Below are 22,780 nucleotides of genomic sequence, written 5' to 3' on the forward strand. Positions count from 1 at the left end.
TAGGTGGAGGGGCCACGGGGCTGCATGCGCTGTCCCTGCCCCAAGTACCGGCTCTGAACTCCCATTGGCTGGTACCCAGCCAATGGGAGCTGGGGAGGGGAGGGGGAGTCAGTGCATGTGGGCGACAGCTGCGCAGAGCCGCTTGCGTGCCTCCGTCTAGGAGCTGGACCTTTTGGTGACCACTTCTGGGGCGCAGAGCGGTCTGCCTTAGCATCCCCTCTGTGCTGCTGACTGGGAGCCGCCTGAGATAAGCCCGTGCTCCAATCCTCTGCCCTGAGCCCCTTCAAACCGAGAGCCCTTTCCTGCACCCCAAACCCCTCATCCCGAGCCCCACCCGAGCCTGCACCCCCAGCCCAGACCCTCTCCCGCACTCCAACCCCCTCCCCAGCCCTAAGCCACTTCCTACACCCTGAACCACTCATTCCTGGCCCCACCTTGCAGCCCTCACTCCCACAGCCAATCCTCTGCCCCAGCCCATAGCCTCTCCCACACCCCAAACCCCTCATCCCCAGCTCCGCTGGGTCATAGGCATCAAGAATTTTCTTCAACTGGGTCACCAGAAAAAAAGTTTGAAAACCACTGCACTAGGGAGCTTTTAGTGTGCACCAGCAGGGTCCACACAGGCCAATTATTGTGTGACACACCACTGTGTACTCGAATTTACACTTCTCTGGTACTGACTAAAGCACCACCGTAAAAGTTCCAGTTAAACAATGAAACGTTTAAGCATTTCTAAACTGATATGTTTCTATCTTTCTATTCCATGAAAAATTTTGAAATTTGGACTTTGTCCCAATTTGGGATGAAAACAAATGTTGAAATATTGGAATTTCTTGTGGATTAACAAGCTAGAGAGACAAGTTACTCATATAACGTGCATGTTCTGATCATATTTACACTCAGAAAGATGCTTTACTATTCTTTCTTCTAATGAGTCACATTATTATTTTTCCTGGTAATGTTACTGATCCACAATTCCCTGCATCCCCCTTACTCTGTTCTTTCCAAAAAGATATTAAAGACTTTCAGTTTAGTGGCACATAAACCTACCAGTGCTTCCTTCCCTACAGTTAGGACCGATGTGTAGGCCTCCAGGTATACTCTGCGGCAGTGCTTTACAACCTCCAGTCCTTTCACGGTAATATCTTTGGCATCTCCCAGCCCTAGTCCAATCAGATAAAGCATTTTAATCCCAGGAGTGAAACAGAAGCCAGTTCCTGAGTCTGACCTACCACAAGAAGGAAACAGGTATCAGAGGGATGGATACCCGGGTGCCTCCGCAGGGGAACACCAGGGAGACTCTTCCCCTGCAGAGCTCAGGCCCAGCCCCCTCGGGGGTCACCGGGCAGTTTGATGTCCCCCGCCCCGGGCTCGCAGATTTCCCCTGTAACATCCCCTCCCCTCCGCGCCCAGGGCCGCCGGGCTGTACTAGCGGCACGCGGAGCAGCCTAGGCCAGCCCCGGAGCGCGCTGGGCCTGGCTCCGTACAGGGGACACGAGCCTGGCGCGAGCGGGCCCCCGCCTGACTCATGGGCCAACAACCTGCTCGCAGCGGCGCCCCCCCTTGCAGCACGCCGCCCCCCCGGCTCGCAGCCGTAAAGCCCGCCTCGCTTTGCGGCGCTTTACGACGACAGGGGAGGGGTTGGAGACAGTTGCCTAGCGCGGCGGAGGTTGCGGTCTGATGGGGACGCGGCTCAGCATGGCCTCGCGGGCGCCGCTGGGTTTCCCCACGCTCCCCCTCTCCAATGGCTTACACATCCCCCTGCTGGGGCTGGGTAAGTGCCCTGCATCTCTCCCCCGGCCGGCGGCGCTGGTGATAGAGCTGAGCCCCGTGGCCCTGCCCCAGCCCAGCGCCGTGTCCCTACCACACTCCAGCCCAGTGCCTGTGTCATTGCTCTGCCTGTAGCACATCGTGGCCCCAGCCTGCTGCCCACTGCCTGTGTCACTGCCCTGCACCAGCAGTCCCACATCACAGCACTGTCCAGTGCCCGTGTCACTGCCCTGCACCAGCAGTCCCACATCATAGCACAGCCCGGTGCCCGTGTCGCTGCCCTGCACCAGCAATCCCACATCATAGCACAGCCCGGTGCCCGTGTCCCTGCCCTGCACCAGCAATCCCACATCATAGCACAGCCCGGTGCCCGTGTCGCTGCCCTGCACCAGCAATCCCACATCATAGCACAGCCCGGTGCCCGTGTCACTACCCTGCACCAGCAATCCCACATCATAGCACTGTCAGTGCCCGTGTCACTGCCCTGCACCAGCAATCCCACATCATAGCACAGCCCAGTGCTCGTGTCACTACCCTGCACCAGCAATCCCACATCATAGCACAGCCCAGTGCTCGTGTCACTGCCCTGCACCAGCACTCCCACATCATAGCACTGTCCAGTGCCCGTGTCACTGCCCTGCACCAGCAGTCCCACATCATAGCACAGCCCGGTGCCCGTGTCGCTGCCCTGCACCAGCAATCCCACATCATAGCACAGCCCGGTGCCCGTGTCACTACCCTGCACCAGCAATCCCACATCATAGCACTGTCCAGTGCCCGTGTCACTGCCCTGCACCAGCAATCCCACATCATAGCACAGCCCAGTGCTCGTGTCACTACCCTGCACCAGCAATCCCACATCATAGCACAGCCCAGTGCTCGTGTCACTGCCCTGCACCAGCAATCCCACATCATAGCACAGCCCAGTTCCCGTGTCACTGCCCTGCACCAGCAATCCCACATCATAGCACTGTCCAGTGCCCGTGTCACTGCCCTGCACCAGCAATCCCACATCATAGCACAGCCCAGTGCTCGTGTCACTACCCTGCACCAGCAATCCCACATCATAGCACAGCCCAGTGCTCGTGTCACTGCCCTGCACCAGCAATCCCACATCATAGCACAGCCCGGTGCCCGTGTCGCTGCCCTGCACCAGCAATCCCACATCATAGCACAGCCCAGTGCCCGTGTCACTGCCCTGCACCAGCAATCCCACATCATACCGGTAGCACAGCCCGGTGCCCGTGTCACTGCCCTGCACCAGCAATCCCACATCATAGCACAGCCCAGTGCTCGTGTCACTGCCCTGCACCAGCAATCCCACATCATAGCACTGTCCAGTGCCCGTGTCACTGCCCTGCACCAGCAATCCCACATCATAGCACAGCCCAGTGCTCGTGTCACTACCCTGCACCAGCAATCCCACATCATAGCACAGCCCAGTGCTCGTGTCACTGCCCTGCACCAGCAATCCCACATCATAGCACAGCCCAGTTCCCGTGTCACTGCCCTGCACCAGCAATCCCACATCATAGCACTGTCCAGTGCCCGTGTCACTGCCCTGCACCAGCAATCCCACATCATAGCACAGCCCAGTGCTCGTGTCACTACCCTGCACCAGCAATCCCACATCATAGCACAGCCCAGTGCTCGTGTCACTGCCCTGCACCAGCAATCCCACATCATAGCACAGCCCGGTGCCCGTGTCGCTGCCCTGCACCAGCAATCCCACATCATAGCACAGCCCAGTGCCCGTGTCACTGCCCTGCACCAGCAATCCCACATCATACCGGTAGCACAGCCCGGTGCCCGTGTCACTGCCCTGCACCAGCAATCCCACATCATAGCACAGCCCAGTGCTCGTGTCACTGCCCTGCACCAGCAATCCCACATCATAGCACAGCCCGGTGCCCGTGTCACTGCCCTGCACCAGCAATCCCACATCATAGCACAGCCCGGTTCCCGTGTCGCTGCCCTGCACCAGCAATCCCACATCATAGCACAGCCCGGTTCCCGTGTCACTGCCCTGCACCAGCATTCCCACATCATAGCACAGCCCGGTGCCCGTGTCACTGCCCTGCACCAGCAATCCCACATCATAGCACAGCCCGGTGCCCGTGTCACTGCCCTGCACCAGCAATCCCACATCATAGCACAGCCCAGTGCCCGTGTCACTGCCCTGCACCAGCAATCCCACATCATACCGGTAGCACAGCCCGGTGCCCGTGTCACTGCCCTGCACCAGCAATCCCACATCATAGCACAGCCCAGGGCCCGTGTCACTGCCTTGCACCAGCAATCCCACATCATAGCACAGCCCAGTGCCCGTGTCACTGCCCTGCACCAGCAATCCCACATCATAGCACAGCCCGGTGCCCGTGTCACTGCCCTGCACCAGCAATCCCACATCATAGCACAGCCCGGTTCCCGTGTCGCTGCCCTGCACCAGCAATCCCACATCATAGCACAGCCCAGTGCCCGTGTCACTGCCCTGCACCAGCAATCCCACATCATAGCACAGCCCGGTGCCCGTGTCACTGCCCTGCACCAGCAATCCCACATCATAGCACAGCCCAGTGCTCGTGTCACTGCCCTGCACCAGCAATCCCACATCATAGCACAGCCCGGTGCCCGTGTCCCTGCCCTGCACCAGCAATCCCACATCATAGCACAGCCCGGTTCCCGTGTCCCTGCCCTGCACCAGCAATCCCACATCATAGCACAGCCCGGTTCCCGTGTCCCTGCCCTGCACCAGCAATCCCACATCATAGCACAGCCCGGTGCCCGTGTCACTGCCCTGCACCAGCAATCCCACATCATAGCACAGCCCAGTTCCCGTGTCACTGCCCTGCACCAGCAGTCCCACATCATAGCACAGCGCGGTGCCCGTGTCACTGCCCTGCACCAGCAATCCCACATCATAGCACAGCCTGGCGCCCGTGTCGCTGCCCTGCACCAGCAATCCCACATCATAGCACAGCCTGGCGCCCGTGTCGCTGCCCTGCACCAGCAATCCCACATCATAGAACTGCCCAGCGCCCGTGTCGCTGCCCTGCACCAGCAATCCCACATCATAGCACTGTCCAGCGCCCGTGTCGCTGCCCTGCACCAGCAATCCCACATCATAGCACAGCCCAGCGCCCGTGTCGCTGCCCTGCACCAGCAATCCCACATCATAGCACAGCCCAGCGCCCGTGTCGCTGCCCTGCACCAGCAATCCCACATCATAGCACAGCCCGGTGCCCGTGTCGCTGCCCTGCACCAGCAATCCCACATCATAGCACAGCCCGGTGCCCGTGTCGCTGCCCTGCACCAGCAATCCCACATCATAGCACAGCCCGGTTCCCGTGTCGCTGCCCTGCACCAGCAATCCCACATCATAGCACAGCCCCGTTCCCGTGTCGCTGCCCTGCACCAGCAATCCCACATCATAGCACTGTCCAGTGCCCGTGTCGCTGCCCTGCACCAGCAATCCCACATCATAGCACAGCCCAGTGCCCGTGTCACTGCCCTGCACCAGCAATCCCACATCATAGCACAGCCCAGTTCCCGTGTCACTGCCCTGCACCAGCAATCCCACATCATAGCACTGTCCAGTGCCCGTGTCGCTGCCCTGCACCAGCAATCCCACATCATAGCACAGCCCAGTGCTCGTGTCACTGCCCTGCACCAGCAATCCCACATCATAGCACAGCCCGGTGCCCGTGTCCCTGCCCTGCACCAGCAATCCCACATCATAGCACAGCCCGGTTCCCGTGTCCCTGCCCTGCACCAGCAATCCCACATCATAGCACAGCCCGGTTCCCGTGTCACTGCCCTGCACCAGCAATCCCACATCATAGCACAGCCCGGTTCCCGTGTCCCTGCCCTGCACCAGCAATCCCACATCATAGCACAGCCCAGTGCTCGTGTCACTGCCCTGCACCAGCAATCCCACATCATAGCACAGCCCGGTGCCCGTGTCACTGCCCTGCACCAGCAATCCCACATCATAGCACAGCCCAGTTCCCGTGTCACTGCCCTGCACCAGCAGTCCCACAACATAGCACAGCGCGGTGCCCGTGTCACTGCCCTGCACCAGCAATCCCACATCATAGCACAGCCCGGCGCCCGTGTCGCTGCCCTGCACCAGCAATCCCACATCATAGAACTGCCCAGCGCCCGTGTCGCTGCCCTGCACCAGCAATCCCACATCATAGCACTGTCCAGCGCCCGTGTCGCTGCCCTGCACCAGCAATCCCACATCATAGCACAGCCCAGCGCCCGTGTCGCTGCCCTGCACCAGCAATCCCACATCATAGCACAGCCCAGCGCCCGTGTCGCTGCCCTGCACCAGCAATCCCACATCATAGCACAGCCCGGCGCCCGTGTCGCTGCCCTGCACCAGCAATCCCACATCATAGCACAGCCCGGTGCCCGTGTCGCTGCCCTGCACCAGCAATCCCACATCATAGCACAGCCCGGTGCCCGTGTCGCTGCCCTGCACCAGCAATCCCACATCATAGCACAGCCCGGTTCCCGTGTCGCTGCCCTGCACCAGCAATCCCACATCATAGCACAGCCCGGTTCCCGTGTCGCTGCCCTGCACCAGCAATCCCACATCATAGCACAGCCCGGTTCCCGTGTCGCTGCCCTGCACCAGCAATCCCACATCATAGCACAGCCCGGTTCCCGTGTCGCTGCCCTGCACCAGCAATCCCACATCATAGCACAGCCCAGTGCCCGTGTCGCTGCCCTGCACCAGCAATCCCACATCATAGCACAGCCCAGTTCCCGTGTCACTGCCCTGCACCAGCAATCCCACATCATAGCACAGCCCAGTTCCCGTGTCACTGCCCTGCACCAGCAATCCCACATCATAGCACTGTCCAGTGCCCGTGTCGCTGCCCTGCACCAGCAATCCCACATCATAGCACAGCCCAGTTCCCGTGTCACTGCCCTGCACCAGCAATCCCACATCATAGCACTGTCCAGTGCCCGTGTCGCTGCCCTGCACCAGCAATCCCACATCATAGCACAGCCCAGTTCCCGTGTCACTGCCCTGCACCAGCAATCCCACATCATAGCACTGTCCAGTGCCTGTGTCACTGCCCTGCACCAGCAATCCCACATCATAGCACTGTCCAGTGCCCGTGTCGCTGCCCTGCACCAGCAATCCCACATCATAGCACAGCCCGGTTCCCGTGTCGCTGCCCTGCACCAGCAATCCCACATCATAGCACTGTCCAGTGCCCGTGTCACTGCCCTGCACCAGCAATCCCACATCATAGCACTGTCCAGTGCCCGTGTCGCTGCCCTGCACCAGCAATCCCACATCATAGCACAGCCCAGTTCCCGTGTCACTGCCCTGCACCAGCAATCCCACATCATAGCACAGCCCAGTTCCCGTGTCACTGCCCTGCACCAGCAATCCCACATCATAGCACTGTCCAGTGCCCGTGTCGCTGCCCTGCACCAGCAATCCCACATCATAGCACAGCCCAGTTCCCGTGTCACTGCCCTGCACCAGCAATCCCACATCATAGCACAGCCCAGTTCCCGTGTCACTGCCCTGCACCAGCAATCCCACATCATAGCACTGTCCAGTGCCCGTGTCGCTGCCCTGCACCAGCAATCCCACATCATAGCACAGCCCGGTGCCCGTGTCGCTGCCCTGCACGAGCAATCCCACATCATAGCACAGCCCGGTGCCCGTGTCGCTGCCCTGCACCAGCAGTCCCACATCATAGCACAGCCCAGTTCCCGTGTCGCTGCCCTGCACCAGCAATCCCACATCATAGCACAGCCCGGCGCCCGTGTCACTGCCCTGCACCAGCAATCCCACATCATAGCACAGCCCGGTTCCCGTGTCACTGCCCTGCACCAGCAATCCCACATCATAGCACTGTCCAGCGCCCGTGTCGCTGCCCTGCACCAGCAATCCCACATCATAGCACAGACCTGTGCCCGTGTCCCTGCCCTGCACCAGCAATCCCACATCATAGCACAGCCCGGTGCCCGTGTCACTGCCCTGCACCAGCAATCCCACATCATAGCACAGCCCGGTGCCCGTGTCACTGCCCTGCACCAGCAATCCCACATCATAGCACAGCCCGGTGCCCATGTCAGTGCCCGGCCTCACCCCATGTCACACCACACACCAGCCCACTGTTGCAACTGGGCTGCTTTCTGTGCGAAGCTGTAGAGTATCACAGGCACAGGCCTTATTTAAATATGCACCCTTCTCTTCTCATAGAGGGAGACTACCACTGCATGAATATGTCCCTGCTTTCCTACCAGCCCTTTCTTTCTCCAGAAGTGAGGACTGTAAACTCTGCCTATAGGTAACCACCATGTTCCTCACTGAGGGAGATTTGGGACAGGTTTGAATTTGTGCCAGTTGGAAGAAGGGAGATTTTTGGGGTGAGTTTTCAAAAAAGCATCTATGTTCACTCGCAAGTGTGCACCCTTATTTGCACATGCAAATCAGGTAATTGTGTGCATAAATGGCTAGTTGGTTGTGTACCTATTTGCATGTTTGATTACCTGACTTGCACATTCAGTCATTGTAAAGGCACATGCATTGCAGTTTTAGATTTCAGCCCTTCTTGTATAAAAAATTGGCCCTAAATGTCACAGTGAAACACACACAGTGAAACCATCTGGCCCCAGCGCAAGATGGCTTTTTAGCATCTGTAAGTTTTTAATTACTATTGTGCATCACCTATGTACTTATAGATTCTGTATAGGACAATAAACACATTAAATAAAACTAGAACCCATCCACCTCGGCAGAATGAGGGCAAATGTGGAGCAGGTGTGTCTTCTCAGAGGTCTTGTGATTTTACCTTAGGTCTTCCAATATTAGGTGTTTTTCTTAACGCTCCAGTTGCTGGATTCAAAAGTCTCCCCAAGAATCTCAGCTTTCATTTTTTATATAAAGTATAGTAAGTTTCTAACCCTCATGGCTGCAGGCAAATATTTGAAAATTTGAACTTTGTGTATCCTAAAGGTTCAAACAGCAGAAGGCAAATAACTCATCTACATTTTAAAAATCTCATGATTTTGGGGGAAGGGGTGTGACTCGTGATTTTTAAATGCTTAGGGTTGGCAATACTGTAAGATATCACAAATGCGTAGAGGGTTGACCATTGATATACAATAAACTTATCACTATTTTGATACAAGTATGCTGTTGATACCAATAACACCTAAGGTTACTGTAATAGAAAGAAATAATAAAATATTTCTGTTCTCTTTTTAACTTGGGAACCTTGGCACATTTGACCGAACTTTGTATACAGTAAGTTCCACTGTTTTGTTGATGGTCAGTTGCACTTCCTGCCTTAGACCCTAGCAGGATGACATCACTCTCATGTACTGCTCTGGGGAGATCTTCACTCTTCCTTCCCTGTATGCACACTCTGTCCCGGATTCTGTAAAATGGTATTTATTTACTAGTAAGAGCAGTAGCCAAAAGTGAAACTGAAGAGATCTCAGGCAGGTGTATATACAGAGCATATCTTGATTTTTTTCTTATTATTTTTTTTTTTTTACTTATTTTATTTCCCACACACACACACTATTTTTTTTTTTTTACCTCCTGCTTTTTTTTTTCCAGTGGAGAAAAATTAAGGTGGGAAAGTAAAGAATTATCCTGTCATTTTGAAACAAAATTTCCAAAAATGCAAATTTTTTTAAAGATGGAATAAACTTCTAATGGAAGAAATATCAACCAGCCCTAATGTTCAGTGTTGCTCTTAGATCATCCCAAAGGAGCTTTCTAATCTTCAGCTGGGGAATGAGAAAGTCATTTACAAAAATTCTAAGATTTAAAAACACCAAAAAACTATGTGTACATACTATTCAAGGGATCCCTTCTATAAGAAAGTTAGATGTTCAAAAATTAGTTAATGGAACAAATTTATGTAGATAATCAGTCCACTCTAGTTTAAATTGTCATCTTGCTGCTACCACTTTTGGGCCGAAATTTTGCCCCTTCTCTTGAATGGGAGTTTTGTACGCTACTCAGATAGTGGAGTTTGGTCCTTTGCTTTGAGCAACAAATCCATGAAGGATTGACTCTTCTGGTAAATTTAAGGAGAAATAGGCACCAGCTTGCAGAGTGGGATGGGGGAGAGTAATGCTTCAATATTCCTAACATGTAAAGCATGGAAGTGTGGCAAGGAGGCATAATGCAGGTGCCTAAGGATCAAGAACACAATCCTGCAAACCCTTTGTTTATCTAGGGTTTATGCATGTGAGTAAAATTAGGCGCATGCATAAATTTGCGGGATTGTAAAGAGGGTTCATGAAAATGGAAACAAATATTCTTTGCTGGGTTAAAGTTAGGCTAAATTTTTCAGTGGTTATTTAGTCAGTTTATGAAAACAATGAAGTGGATCACCACATTAAAAAAAGTTACTCACTTTTGTTTATCTGCTTAAAGTACATACACCTCTACCCCGATATAACGTGACCCGATATAACACGAATTCAGATACAACGCAGTAAAGCAGGGCTCCTGGGTGGCGGGGCTGCGCGCTCCAGCGGATCAAAGCAAGTTCGATATAACGCGGTTTCACCTATAACACGGTAAGATTTTTTGGCTCCCGAGGACAGCGTTATATCGGGGTAGAGGTGTAGTCCAAATCCAATTTACGAATACTAGGACCAGGAGCTTTGTGGTAAATATTGTGTCATTGATGGGGATGGTGTTGCATAATAAAAGTCTGATGAATATATTCTGTAATACAAGCACGGTGTTGCCAACCACAAATGTTCAAAAATCATGAGTCAGGCCTCCCAAGAGTCATGAGGGAGGCTTAAAAATCACAAGATTTAAAAAAAGAATGGAGGGGTGTTTATATTTGCTTTCTGTTTTTGAGTCTTCAGCATTCACATTCTCTAGCTTTTCTCTACAACCATGAGTGCTAGAAATTTTTGAAAGCTGAGATTCTCATGTAATCAAATAACTCCAGGAGCTAGGGCTTTAAGAAGAGTACAGAAAATCACAATAGAAGGCAACAGTGCAACCAGTGATTACAAAGGGAGTTCTTGGCCTGATACTACAGTCCTAACACAGATACTGCTGCCAGGCATGAGGGTTCATGCATGGGGATCCATATGCAAAATTGTGGTCACAGGCAAAACTCACATTGAAGTCAATGGGATTTTGGATTGGACTCTCTGTACAGATATTTTTGTTGAAGGCTACTAGATGTCATTTGCTATATTTACAGCCTTGCTTTTTACTTTATCAAACCCGTCTTTGTGCTATAGTAAATTAATGCCTTATTCTGAGACTTTTGGAATTACATATAATACTTTGCAGGATTGAGGCTGCACTGTTCATTCACCCAGTGGGCCAAATACTAATAGTTTATTAATAGTCATATTATGATAAGTGAGTAAATTTGTTTTTTTTATAATAATTGTAATTAATGAAAACATGTTTCTTAAAAAAAAATAGGAGAATGATAGTGAAAACATATTTTTGTCAATAACAAAATTAAGATCTAAAATATTGATAGCATAGCAAACAATCCGACACTAGGGTTAATAAACCACTTGAGGGAGCTTTGTTTACCGAAAAATGTACAAGGGTAGAAATCTATCTGGACACCGCACAATAGCTGTTTTGATCAAAGCTAGCGATGGGTCAGAGAAACTGCTTCATAAAAATCAGCATAGCTGAGAATACAAACTAACCGGAATATATCCCTGCTATGCCTATTCAGGCATCAGAGTTTCCATAATGTTTGAAAGAAAGGATTTCCCTCTTTCTTATCAGTGAAGCAGAGCAAAGCAGATATTCCTTCCCTCTGTTCTTTGAGAATTAGAGAAAAGGATTTTCTTGTTCATTGAACCGCAGTTGACACATCCTGAAAAAATAAGTTTCTCTTGGATTTGAACATTCTTTTTGGCACCTCCACTGCCCCAATTACATATCTCCCCCTCACAGCCATCAGAATTTGCACCTTGGCTGATGGTTCTGCAGAATGCAAGCATTAAACTGACATGCAGCCTGAACTACCCTCTTATTCCTAAAAATCGTCCCTCCATTAAGTCAGCGTAGCAGCATGTAGGTCGGAGAGCATGAGTAATCCTGTGCTGCAGCTGCCCATGCTGTACATGTTAAGTTGATAAATAAAGGACTTCAATCTTCCTGCCATACAAAAAGAATGAACTTTCCCAGATGGGAGGATGGGGCAAGGTTGGGCTGGGACAGAGGCATGGCCAATAGATCCCACAAAGTGGGAGCAAACCAGCCACAGGGTTACTGCAGCCCTGAAGCTATAGTAAATGCTGTCTAGTGGCTCTGCTGCTACTCTTCAGTCAGAAGGATTTCTCTCTCCTCCCCCCAGCATGGAGGCCTGGAATCTCAGACCTGATTTTTCAAACATTTTTGTTCATGACTATTATTTTTTTGTGATCATTTTATGGCAAATTATATCTGAGCTCTTGTATGTTGTAAAGCAAACTAGTTAATTTGACCATTTGATTAAGGTCAGATACTCTTTCATGCATCATTTGAAGAGCTTTTCTTTTTTTCCTCTTCTCCTTTGTGACCTTTCCAAAAGCCTCTTTCATTTGACAGCATGTTGTAAAACTCAAGTACCTTTTCCAAATCATTCCACATGAAGCATTATTTATTCTACTTTAGTTAAATATTACAGCTTCTCTGTGATTTAAAAAAACCCCACAAAACCAAAAACACTTGTGTTCTTTGTCTGGGGCACTGGAATCAAGCCAAGCAGAAACCATCAAGTAATTAAGCTGTAAAATAAAAGGGGTTTCCACTTCTCCAATATAGAATAAGAGGTATTAATATTCCAGCACAGTTTCTTTTCAAGTCTGTGAGGCTGATTCATCTTCACCAGTTTTACACTGGTTTTACACACTTCTGACTTCAGTGAAGTTATCCTAGGTTTACACCAGTATAAATGAGGGCAGAATCAGGCCCAATGGCTTCAGAAGTGAGCTATCAGAGACAGCATGTGAAATCCTGGCTCCAGTGAAGTCGAGGGGAGTTTTGCCATTAACTTTAATGGCGTCAGGATTTCACTCAGAATCTTTCTTTTAAACTTTTAGTATTTACTACACAGTGCCAAAAAACATTTTGATACAGCTATAAAATTGTAGCCACTCAGTAGCATTGAGAACATTATTTTAAAATCACTGAAGTGCTTATCAGTAGTTAACATATGTATTTCAATCTTTTTGAAATATTTTGCTTATTAAAATCACTTTGTTTTATTATTGTTTAACCTTAGTTTAATAAGGGCTTGAAGCAACTGCCCTTCCTGGCACAGAGAGTGTATGAAGTAACTTATGTAATTCAAATGGCTCGTTTTATTCCCTATGCTTTAGGGTTTTTTTATTTAATTCATAGCATTGTCTTTGATCTGTGAAAGTTGAATTGTTGAATAAGTTCCTAATTACTGAGTTAGAGATTACATTGACAATACACTAATTCAGATAGTCCTCTTTTGCTGTCAATCACTCCAATGTAATTAGAATATGTAGATTTCTGACTGCCTCAGAAATTATTTCCTCCACCCACCAGCCCCCACTGGAGATTGTAAAACTACAAATTTCTTATCACTGTATTTGGAATTGCTGGTGATTGGGGGAAGAATCTATCTATCTCTAATACTCCCTTGTAGTCTTTTCAAAATAGTTTGGCGTCTTCTATCGTTCAGTAAGAACTAAACAATTGTTTATAGAGCTTCCTAAGTGAAACCACAAGACGGGGACTAACAAAACAGAAAAGCAAGGGGTGACTCTTGATTTACAGTGTTATAACTGTTGTTGTATCTGTGTTGGTCCCACGATATTAGAGAGACAAGGTGGGAAAGGTAATATCTTTTATTGTACCAACTTTTGTTGGTGAGAGAGACAAGCATTAGCTCGAAAGTTTCTCTCTCACCAACAGAAGCTGTACAATAAAAGATATTACCTCACCCACCTTGTTTCTCAACGTTATAAAGGACAACAGAATTTGGGTCTCTGACCTCTTCTTTTCTGTTGCTACCTAGATAGAGCATTGTAACCTCACCAGCTATTTTGAGGACCCTATAATGTATAGAAACAATAAGGCAATATTAAAAAGTGCTTAAGTATGCCTCAAAACACTTCAAGCAAAAAAGCATATATTTTATTTATATTTGTGGTCAAGCTGTTATTTCCTGAAAATACAATGCCTAGCATAGTGGTGCATGCCAGGGGCCTCTAGATGCTGCCACAATACAAATAAATAAATAATATAGTAATATAATAGTAAAGGGTTGTTGGTACCGCCTTAACTGTGCTGGTGTTCAGAGTTTGAAAAAATCGACTCAGTACTAGAGAGTGGGGAACTTTCCCTGGTGAGTTGGTGCGGGAGGGGTAGATAAGCCAATTTCTGCAGAATTTAAGATTTCATTACAAATAAATTCTAACCCTTATGGAATTGAATTTTAACCAGTGCAGTGCTGTCTTCATAAGTCTGAGAACAGACAGCTCCATTGTGTCTGCTTCTGCTTAAGCTTTCCTAAACTGCATAGGGAAATGAACATAGCCTATGGGTCAGTGTGTAACTCTCCAGAATCGTGTTAATTGGCAAGCAGCACAGACAGGCACTTGAGTTATTCATGAGGGAGGAGGACCCCAAAACTAGAAGGTGGGGAGGACTTTGGGTTTCAAAGACCAATACTTCACTACTCACAACAACCAGGAGACTGGAGGGATAGAAGAGCAGCTGAGGGATGGAGCTTCACATTTTTAAGACACTTTTTAGCCAGAGGCTGATGTAAAAGACAGAGCCCATAAGTGGGTCCAAGAACATCATTCTGGCAGAAATCCAGCACCTTTCCCATTCACAGCAACAAGAAGTGGTAGAAGAGCTATGTTTTTTTATCACACTGTTCGTGGAGCTTGTTTGTTTCCACCCCATGCCGGTTTTTTGTGTTTGCCTCTGGCTAGTTAGGAACCTGGTAAATTTGTCAAGGTCTGATGGTGTTTCTGGAGTAGTAGGAGAGAGAAAATAAATAGTAAGAGAGACAGAACAGGGGTTGGGAGATCACTTTCTGCAACTGATCATTGCCTTTCTGCTGCTATGCTTTCTTTTACCAAAACTGCTCTTGGTCAGGAGGACACAAGACTTGGGGTGACTGGACATTTTAAAATGCCTGTGAACATTAGTATATATTGACTGCAAGGTGAGCAGCTATGAAAACCTTTACTTGTTTATGTGCTGACTTCAGTATTTAAATCGGCAACTTAAAATGTAGCCATAACCAGGCAAGTGACAATAAAAAAAACAGCACCTTATTCTGCAGAAGTGATCCCTGTAACTGATTTAGTCTTATCCAGTGACTTGGATAATAAAAAAAAATAAATGTTTTTTATTAAGTTGCACTGATTTCAGCATTCAAGGTTAGGACATACAGTACCATCAATTTGCATTATGACAATTTGCTTATGGCAATATAATATTTCCTGTACTATTCTCTGTTCCCTTCATTAAAATGCTTAATATTTCTGGAGCAATCACTGCTCTTTCACTATAACATCTCAGTCTTGTTCGTGAGAGGTTACAGATAATTCAGAACCTGTTGGTGCTTACAAATATTTTAAATTGTACCTTCCAATGTGCATTATCTTGCATGTGTCCACACTATGTCCTGCAGTTTTGTTACCCATTTTTCTAGTTTTGTTAGGTTACTTTTAGAGGTGCTCAGTCCTTTCTAATCTGACCAACATAAGAAAGAAAGGGCCCCCTCCTGCTCCCACTGAAATCAATGGAAGTGGCAGCAGGATTGGGCTCTAATTTTGTGACATCCACAATTTCGCCATGCTGCTTTTTGCACCTCTTTCAGATCAATAAATTTATGGAACATTGGTCCTGGTACCAAGCTCTATGGCATGCCTCCCTATTAATCTTATTCCATACTGAGAATTGGCTGTTTATTCCTTCTCTTTGTTTTCTATCTCAACTAGTTTTTTGTTGTAATCTTGACAGAATTTTACTTCTCACCCTTGGTTACCATGTTTCCTTAATAGCCTCTTGTGATGAACTAAATGCCATGTCTACAAATCACTCTCTCTCTCTCTCATTCATCCATCAGTTCAGTAGCTCTGACCTAGAGAAGCTGTAATTGATCCTTGAGGCCCTCCAAATACTTCACTTGCTACATACATTCAAAACATGGCCACCCTCCAGGCAGCAGTATATTTGCACTCAGGCAACAGAATGAGCATGCTATTATATCCTGACTAAACTGTTGGCCTGGTCCCTCCATTACTTCCCCCCGATTTCACCCGGTTCCAACTTGGTGCTTATTTACTTTACTTTAAAAACTTGCTAAACACCAATCTAACTTATTTTAAAGGGTACCTGCAAATGGGAAAAAAAAGTGCACCTTTTTTGCTACCATTTATAAATAAAGCAGGCATGAAGGGTCTTGTATTTTGGGGGAGAAGTTGGGAGAATTAACAGTATGTATGAAATGGAGGCCTAAATATTTGTACCAAGTTCATTCTAGTGCCAAGAATTTCTGTGCAGGTGTGACCCTCTCCCCAGGTGAATTCTACGAACTCTTGATTGATTGCAGCCGTATTCCCAGACCCGTGTTTTGAAGAAAGAGGTTTATGAAAAACCCATGAGGCCTCCTAGAACTCTCAAAGCCAAATTCCATCCTCAATTGCATTTCCATTTGGATTAGAGTATGTGGTGTGAGTGCTGCCACCTAGCGGGGAGTAAGAGGAAAGGGAAATAGTATAAAAGTACCATTGCTCTCATTTTTGGGGAGGGGAAAACTCTATAAAAAGGTACTTCCTTTCAGAACAGATCCTCTTGTGCTATTGCCACATTACATTGTTTGTTTTACAAAGACTGGCTCACGTGGATTAAGTTAACCAGCTTACTCTCATGCTGGCTTCTCTGGCACTTCTTGTTCATGTGACACGGACACAAATTGTGTCACTGGTACTCATCCATACAGTAAGAGGACAGTAAGAATTCTACACCCTCACCCAGTGGGGAAGTGATTCTCACTTGAATGAAACATAGCACCAGTAAATAGTCAGTTTCCATTGCCCAAGATTAGTTAAGTCCAAAAAGTAAACAGTTAACATTAATAATGAAAAGTAAATTCAATTTTTAAAACAATCACTTTTAATAATCAAAAATGTTATTAATATAGATGAAGACATTTTAAATATGTGATTTTTAACCTAATAGTGGTAATTTTAACTGAAAGTAGTTTTGTATAATATAAAAATCCAGTTTGTATTTTCTTTCTTTGACAATTTTCTTACATAAAAGAAATAATATAAAGCCATCTCCAGATGGGCAATGGAGTGGTAAGAATTAAATATAACAACTTTGAAATGAATGGTAAAACAAACCAAGTATATTTAATTTTAGTCGTTCACTGTGCTTTTATGATGTACAAAGATGTTTTAAAACTTTTTGTTTAAAAAAGTGTTTTTCTGCCTGTGACGTACCCCTGGTGTTATCTGGACTGGTGATCTGCTAGGTCACTCCAATCCTCGACTCTGGAACCCAGCCTTACCCTGCTCTGCTGTGAGAACCCCCACTCCGGGGCAGTTCACGCACAGCCTCTAGCATGTAAGCTGCTCCCAGTTACGTGAGTAAGCATTTTTGGCCAGCCGCTGCTTGGATTGTGCAACCGAAGGACACTAGCCAATATCTCTGGTCCCAGACACAACCCTATGAACCTGCATCTTGCAGTGTCCAGTTATGCCTGCTGGACGCTGCAAACTTATATGAGTTCGTCAATTTAACAAAGAAATTGATATGTACCAGGCTTGTTATCCCAAGGGGAGTCTCTGACATGCTTCAAACCAAACGCACTGCTTCAGGTAGAATAAACAAACAAATTTATTAACTACAAAAGATAGATTTTAAGTGATTATAAGTCAAAGCACAAGTCGGATTTGGTCAAATGAAATAAAAGCAAAATGCATTCTAAGCTAATGTTAACACTTTCAGTGCCCTTACAAACTTAGATGCTTCTCGCCACAGGCTGTCTGGTTGCCCTTCAGCCAGGCTCTCCCCTTTGATCAGTGCTTTAGTCACTTGGTGGTGGTGTCTGTAGATGGAGGTGGAAGAGAGAGCCAGCATGGCAAACGTCTCTCCCTTTTATCATGTTCTTTCTTCCTTCTTGGCTGTGCCTCCCTGCCCCCTTTAGGATAAGGTGAGCATTACTTCATCGTAGTCCCAAAGTGACCAAGGGAAGGGAGGTGACTCACTCGAAAGTCCAACAGATCCTTTGTTGCTGCCTAGGCCAGTGTCCTTTGTTCCTGTGAGGCTGGGCTGGGTTTGTCCCATACATGCCCTGATGAGGTGTGAACTGTCCCTCCGTTCCTGGAGAGTTTTGCCTGGGCATTTTTTTAAGCCATGAGGACACATTTTCAGCTTCATAATTATATAAATGAAATTACAACCTATAACATTACTATAACAACAATGATCAGTGCATCATGAGCCTTTCAAAGACACCCGACATTACAAACTTTGCATTGGATACCACACAATCGTATACGGATGAACATGGGGGTACAGTGTGTTCCCCTGAGGTACAGAATGTCACACTGCTCCACCCCCTTTTTTCACCTTTTGAATATCATGTTTGGCGCATAAAGCCCCTGCTTCCTTCTTTGCCAGAGGTCCTTGGCTAGTTCTTTGGAAGAGGTGAATAGTGATGTCACATGAGGCTGTAACCTAAGCTGCAGCAGTCTCTCATCTATCTCCCTCCTCCCACCCCACAACTGAGATAGAAGGGGTGCTGATTCATAGACTTTCTTCAGGTCCTCTAATATTCTTGCCAAGGACCTCCAGCAAAGAGAGTGATATGAAGACCTGATTATGCAGAACATAAGCAAGAGGAAAAACAACAGGATAAAACGGTTATTTGCAAATCATCTTTGAGGTAGTCTTTATACGTTATAAAGAAACAGAGAAGAAACGTGGTTTTTTTTTTGTTTTTTTTTTGCTGTTCACATTTACAGAAGTTTCATATACTGTATGCTCAGTTCCCTGTACTCAGTGCATGAAAGGAAGTCCTTTGCATTCTAGTACATAATTATATTCTAAGGCTGTATGTAATAGGAAGTATGACAAATGTTGTTTGTCTCGGAGACATTGAGAATGTATCTTTTCATTTTCCTATTTGAAACTAAAAACAAATCACATTTAATCAGAAGGGTAACTTATTGTCAAACTTTAATGCTCAGTTTTAAGCCCCAGTGTTGCAAACAGATGTGCTGATGCAGACCTTCGCTCCAAACACACTAACTCCAGTGGACCTCAGCAGGATTCCATGTGAGTCTAAGAGCCTGCATCACTGCATCTGTTTGCAGGATTAGGATCTCTGCCTTGTTTCAGCAAAGTATTTAAGCACATCCTAACTTTAAGCACATGTAGTAGTAGTCTCTATGGCTTCAGGGGCACTACTGTTGTGGTTAAAGTTTAGGCACAAGCTTTAGTACCTTGCTGAACTGGGGTCTAAACCAGCAATAGCTCTCAAGTATACTATGATGATAATTATTGTAGCTATGTTTTCAGCTCCTAAGGTATCTAGATAGATTATCATTGTAGATTTTAACTCTCTTTGTATGAAGGTATTTTAAATGTTAGTTTTGTAATTATTGACCTCATAGTAAGTTAACTCTTTTTCCTGCACCTGTTTAATATATTTAAAAATATTACCTTCTTTCCCGTAGCTGCATAACTATAAATGATTACATTGAACATTTTATGCAAATATTAAGTCCCTAGTTTATACAGTAAAATGGTTACTCTCATACAAAGTTTATTTCTGCTGGGAACATTTGTTCTCAAAGGTAATCATTTCCTTTTGATAGATCACATTTGCCTCATACCTTTCTGTGCAACGCCAAAAAAAAAAAAAAAAAAAAGCGCAAGCCTCATTTACTAGGAGAAGGATTCCAAAATCTAATATTGTTGATCAACAGTTAATCTTTTTTAATTTACTTGGTAACAGCTTATATAAGTTTATTACAAGATCTTCATCAGAGTAATACAAGTTGATTTATTAAAAACCTAAAATAAGGTATCAGAGGAAAAAAAGAACATTAATGTTATTTGTGTTCAGTTTACTTACTGTTAATTTATACTTTTTGCCAGTGTGCTGCACATATCATCCTTATCAGTTATGAAGTTAAAGTTCCATCAAGGTATAATAAGCACTGGAAGTAATTTCAATTGAGTTAACAAAAGGGACAAAATGAAAATCATTTAAAACTGGCTCACACCAGCAATTCTTCGTGCACTATTAACTGCTAAGATCTAGTCACAAAACATTATTCTGAGAAGAAAAGGTTTAGTGAACCCTAGAAATTGGATTTGATTTATGCCAGAAAATCTGCCTTTTCACTGTTTGAGATTTCTATGGAAGAAAGCCACAGTCTTTTACCAAATGGTTTCTAAGGAAACATCTTATAGCAGAGCATCTGAAAACAATTTGGTTGTTAATGAGAAATAGTTCTCATGATGGTGGGAAAGTGTTGAGTGAAAGAAAAGGCTGCAAGATTTGGCAGTCTGTCCATAAAGGCATTTAAATAAATGTGTGCGGCAGTTCATCTTATGAAATTTCTACATGGATTACACATTCATAGCCTGCCTTTCAAATGTCCAGGTTCAATTTCAGAGCTGTTCTTCTATATAGATAAACTATACAAAGAGGTTATGAGCAATAGGTAGAAACATTTGTATATGAAAGCTGGATACTTCAAATAGCATATCAGAGCCCATGTCACCCTGCAGCAGAGGTCTTTGCTTGCTCTGGGTCACACTGTGACTTTTAAAAACAGAACTGCGTTAGTGGGTTGGCAGTTGCTGAGTAGCGTCCAGTGACAGTGAGTGGAGGCATTCTTCCTGAAGAATGCTGAGGCATGCAGGGCCTCTGTGGTTGCTATGGGGAGTACTCTCAGAAGTGGCTTTTATATGTCCTTTTCAAAAGTCCTGATTAGAGAAATGCTAGCTGATATGCAGAGCAAGGGCTGAATCTTGTAGTAGAACATCGGAGGGCAAATCTACACTACAGTGCTACATTAGCGCAGCTGCACCGATGCAGCTGTGCCGTTGTAGCACATCTGGTGAAGATGCGCTATTCCAACGGGATATTCCAGCATAATTACTTCACCTCCACAAGAGGCAGAAACTATGTTGGCGGGAGAGCATCTTCCGCCGACATAGTGCCAGTGGAGACAGCGCTTAAGTTGATGTAACTTGTGTCGCTCAGGTGGATGTCTTTTTCACACCCCTGAGTGATATAAATTGCATCTTAAGTGGTAGTGTAGACCAGCCCGCAGAGTCCTTATCCTACCCTGCCCAGCCACGCCCTGGGGTCTGGAGTGCCTCTGTCAACAATGGCTCGCCTCCCCCCTCCCCCACCCTTTGCCCCATTGCTCTCAGGAAGCATAAACAGCAGCATTCTGGCTTCCCCCAGCATGGATACACAAAAAGTGGGGAAAGGGTCCTTCCTTCTTCCGCATTAGCACAGCTAGAATCGAACTGCTTTTTGCCTTTCAGTGGCTGAGTGAAGTTGTAGAGAAGCTCTGTTGCTTCCTTTTATTCCTCCTTATATGCAAGTCTACCAGATTATTTTAACTTGGGCTCCAGAGGAGGACAACATTCTAGAATACATCTCTGCACTCAACAGTAAATGAAATCCTGCAAACAGAGCTGAAAAAAATATAGATATGTAAAATTCCTCTTCCTTAAGTTCTCCCAGAGGTGAAAGGAGGTTCAGGTTGGTTTCTCTAGTTACATTTTACATATTTCTTCATTGTTCCTTAAGAGAAATACTTTTCTCTAAAGAGTTTTAAATTAAAAAAAGGTTGGCTTCCAACAAAACCACAACTATCCTTGGAAATGGTATTGAAAACCATTTTTATTAAATCATTTTAATTACCACTTCAGGGGGAATCATTGCTGAAAACCATTGTGAGCAAAGGCTTGGTGTCCTTGGGTGAAATCCCACACTGTTTTCAGTAGGGCAGGATTTCACCCCTAGTGTAGACAAGACTTTAAACAGCAGCCAGGCTGTAGTGGCAGGTTTTTATGTTGGGAAGTTTGAAATATCTATGCCCACCAACAGAAAATAATATTTATTTTAAACAAGAGTACAGCAGGAGTTTGGCAAGTTCTCAGGCCCTTAATAAAGTGTAGAGCAAAGTCCACTTGAGTTGCACATAAACATTGATACTGTGCTGATTTTCAAATTAAATGTGTGTGTAGGAAGAGAAGGAAAAACAAGTGAATTTTTGAGAAGATTAAGCATGTGGGGGAGCTCTAGCTGCCCTTCCCTGAAATATTCTTGAAAAAGATGCAGTCTCAATGCCAAAAATCCTCTCCCCAGTGGATTTTATCTTTATCTTAAGTGGAACAATGTAAATTTTCCATGTTGTTTGCGTAAATGCATGGATCAGCTATAAATGAGGCAGTGCCTGTTGTCTCTATGGATAAAAGCTACTGTTTGCGGCACCTCTTCTTTTTTATTTTTTGCCATTTTTTGTCCTGTTTGCCTACTCTGCTCTCTTTTTCCTCTTCCTGTCGCTCCTTCTTCTGGTTCTCTCCTCCTACCTAGTTTCTGACTTCTCAAGCTTCTTCCTTTCTGCACTGCCCCTTCCAATCTGTGAATGACACCAGCCATAGATACCCTGATTGTCCATTTCTCTCACAAGTCACCATGTGACTTTATCCACACAGCTCTCTACATGTGGAATACCCTACCAATTGGGATCCACCAAGCCACTGCATTATCTTCATTCAGAACCCTCCTTAAGATTAATATCTTTCACAGTGGCCACAACAAGTGAGTAAGCAATAATAATAATTACAATAAAAAAGATGTAATTGGCCATTTGAGATGTGTCCAGGCCTAACTTAAAGTAACTTCAAGATCTTATGGTTGTAACCCTTGGCTTTCCTCTCCTTATTCCTTTACTACCTTTTGCCTCCACTAGTCACACAGAGAGGAAAAAGGGAGGGAGGCGA

General features: G+C 46.5%; 2 protein-coding genes across 11 annotated transcripts in view; one reads left to right on the forward strand and one right to left on the reverse strand.

Moving 5' to 3' along the window:
* Window positions 1-1,925, reverse strand: part of DPH5 (diphthamide biosynthesis 5) — a 28,141-nt gene extending 26,216 nt beyond the window's left edge. Inside the window, exons 1-2 of one of the 5 annotated variants that reach the window (XM_042840637.2) lie at window positions 1,865-1,925; window positions 1,051-1,163 (exon numbers count right to left, since the gene is read on the reverse strand). In XM_042840637.2, the coding sequence (XP_042696571.1) occupies window positions 1,051-1,163; window positions 1,865-1,910 (159 nt within the window). In that variant the 5' untranslated portion in view covers window positions 1,911-1,925. Of the gene's footprint in view, window positions 1-1,050; window positions 1,229-1,487; window positions 1,662-1,864 lie in introns of those variants that run through there. The other 4 variants (XM_065554288.1, XM_024107333.3, XM_024107334.2 and 1 more) reach the window with 4 other exon arrangements.
* Window positions 1,639-22,780, forward strand: part of LOC101942561 (uncharacterized oxidoreductase ZK1290.5-like) — an 87,185-nt gene continuing 66,043 nt past the window's right edge. For all 6 annotated transcript variants that reach the window (XR_006172282.2, XM_005300879.4, XM_005300878.4 and 3 more), the window contains exon 1: window positions 1,639-1,774. Coding sequence is in view for 5 of the 6 variants with exons in the window: in XM_005300879.4 (XP_005300936.2) it covers window positions 1,681-1,774 (94 nt within the window). In the remaining variant the exon portion in view is untranslated. The remainder of the gene's footprint in view (window positions 1,775-22,780) is intronic.

This window comes from Chrysemys picta, chromosome 8 (assembly GCF_011386835.1).
Source record: "Chrysemys picta bellii isolate R12L10 chromosome 8, ASM1138683v2, whole genome shotgun sequence".
NCBI lineage: Eukaryota > Metazoa > Chordata > Testudines > Emydidae > Chrysemys > Chrysemys picta.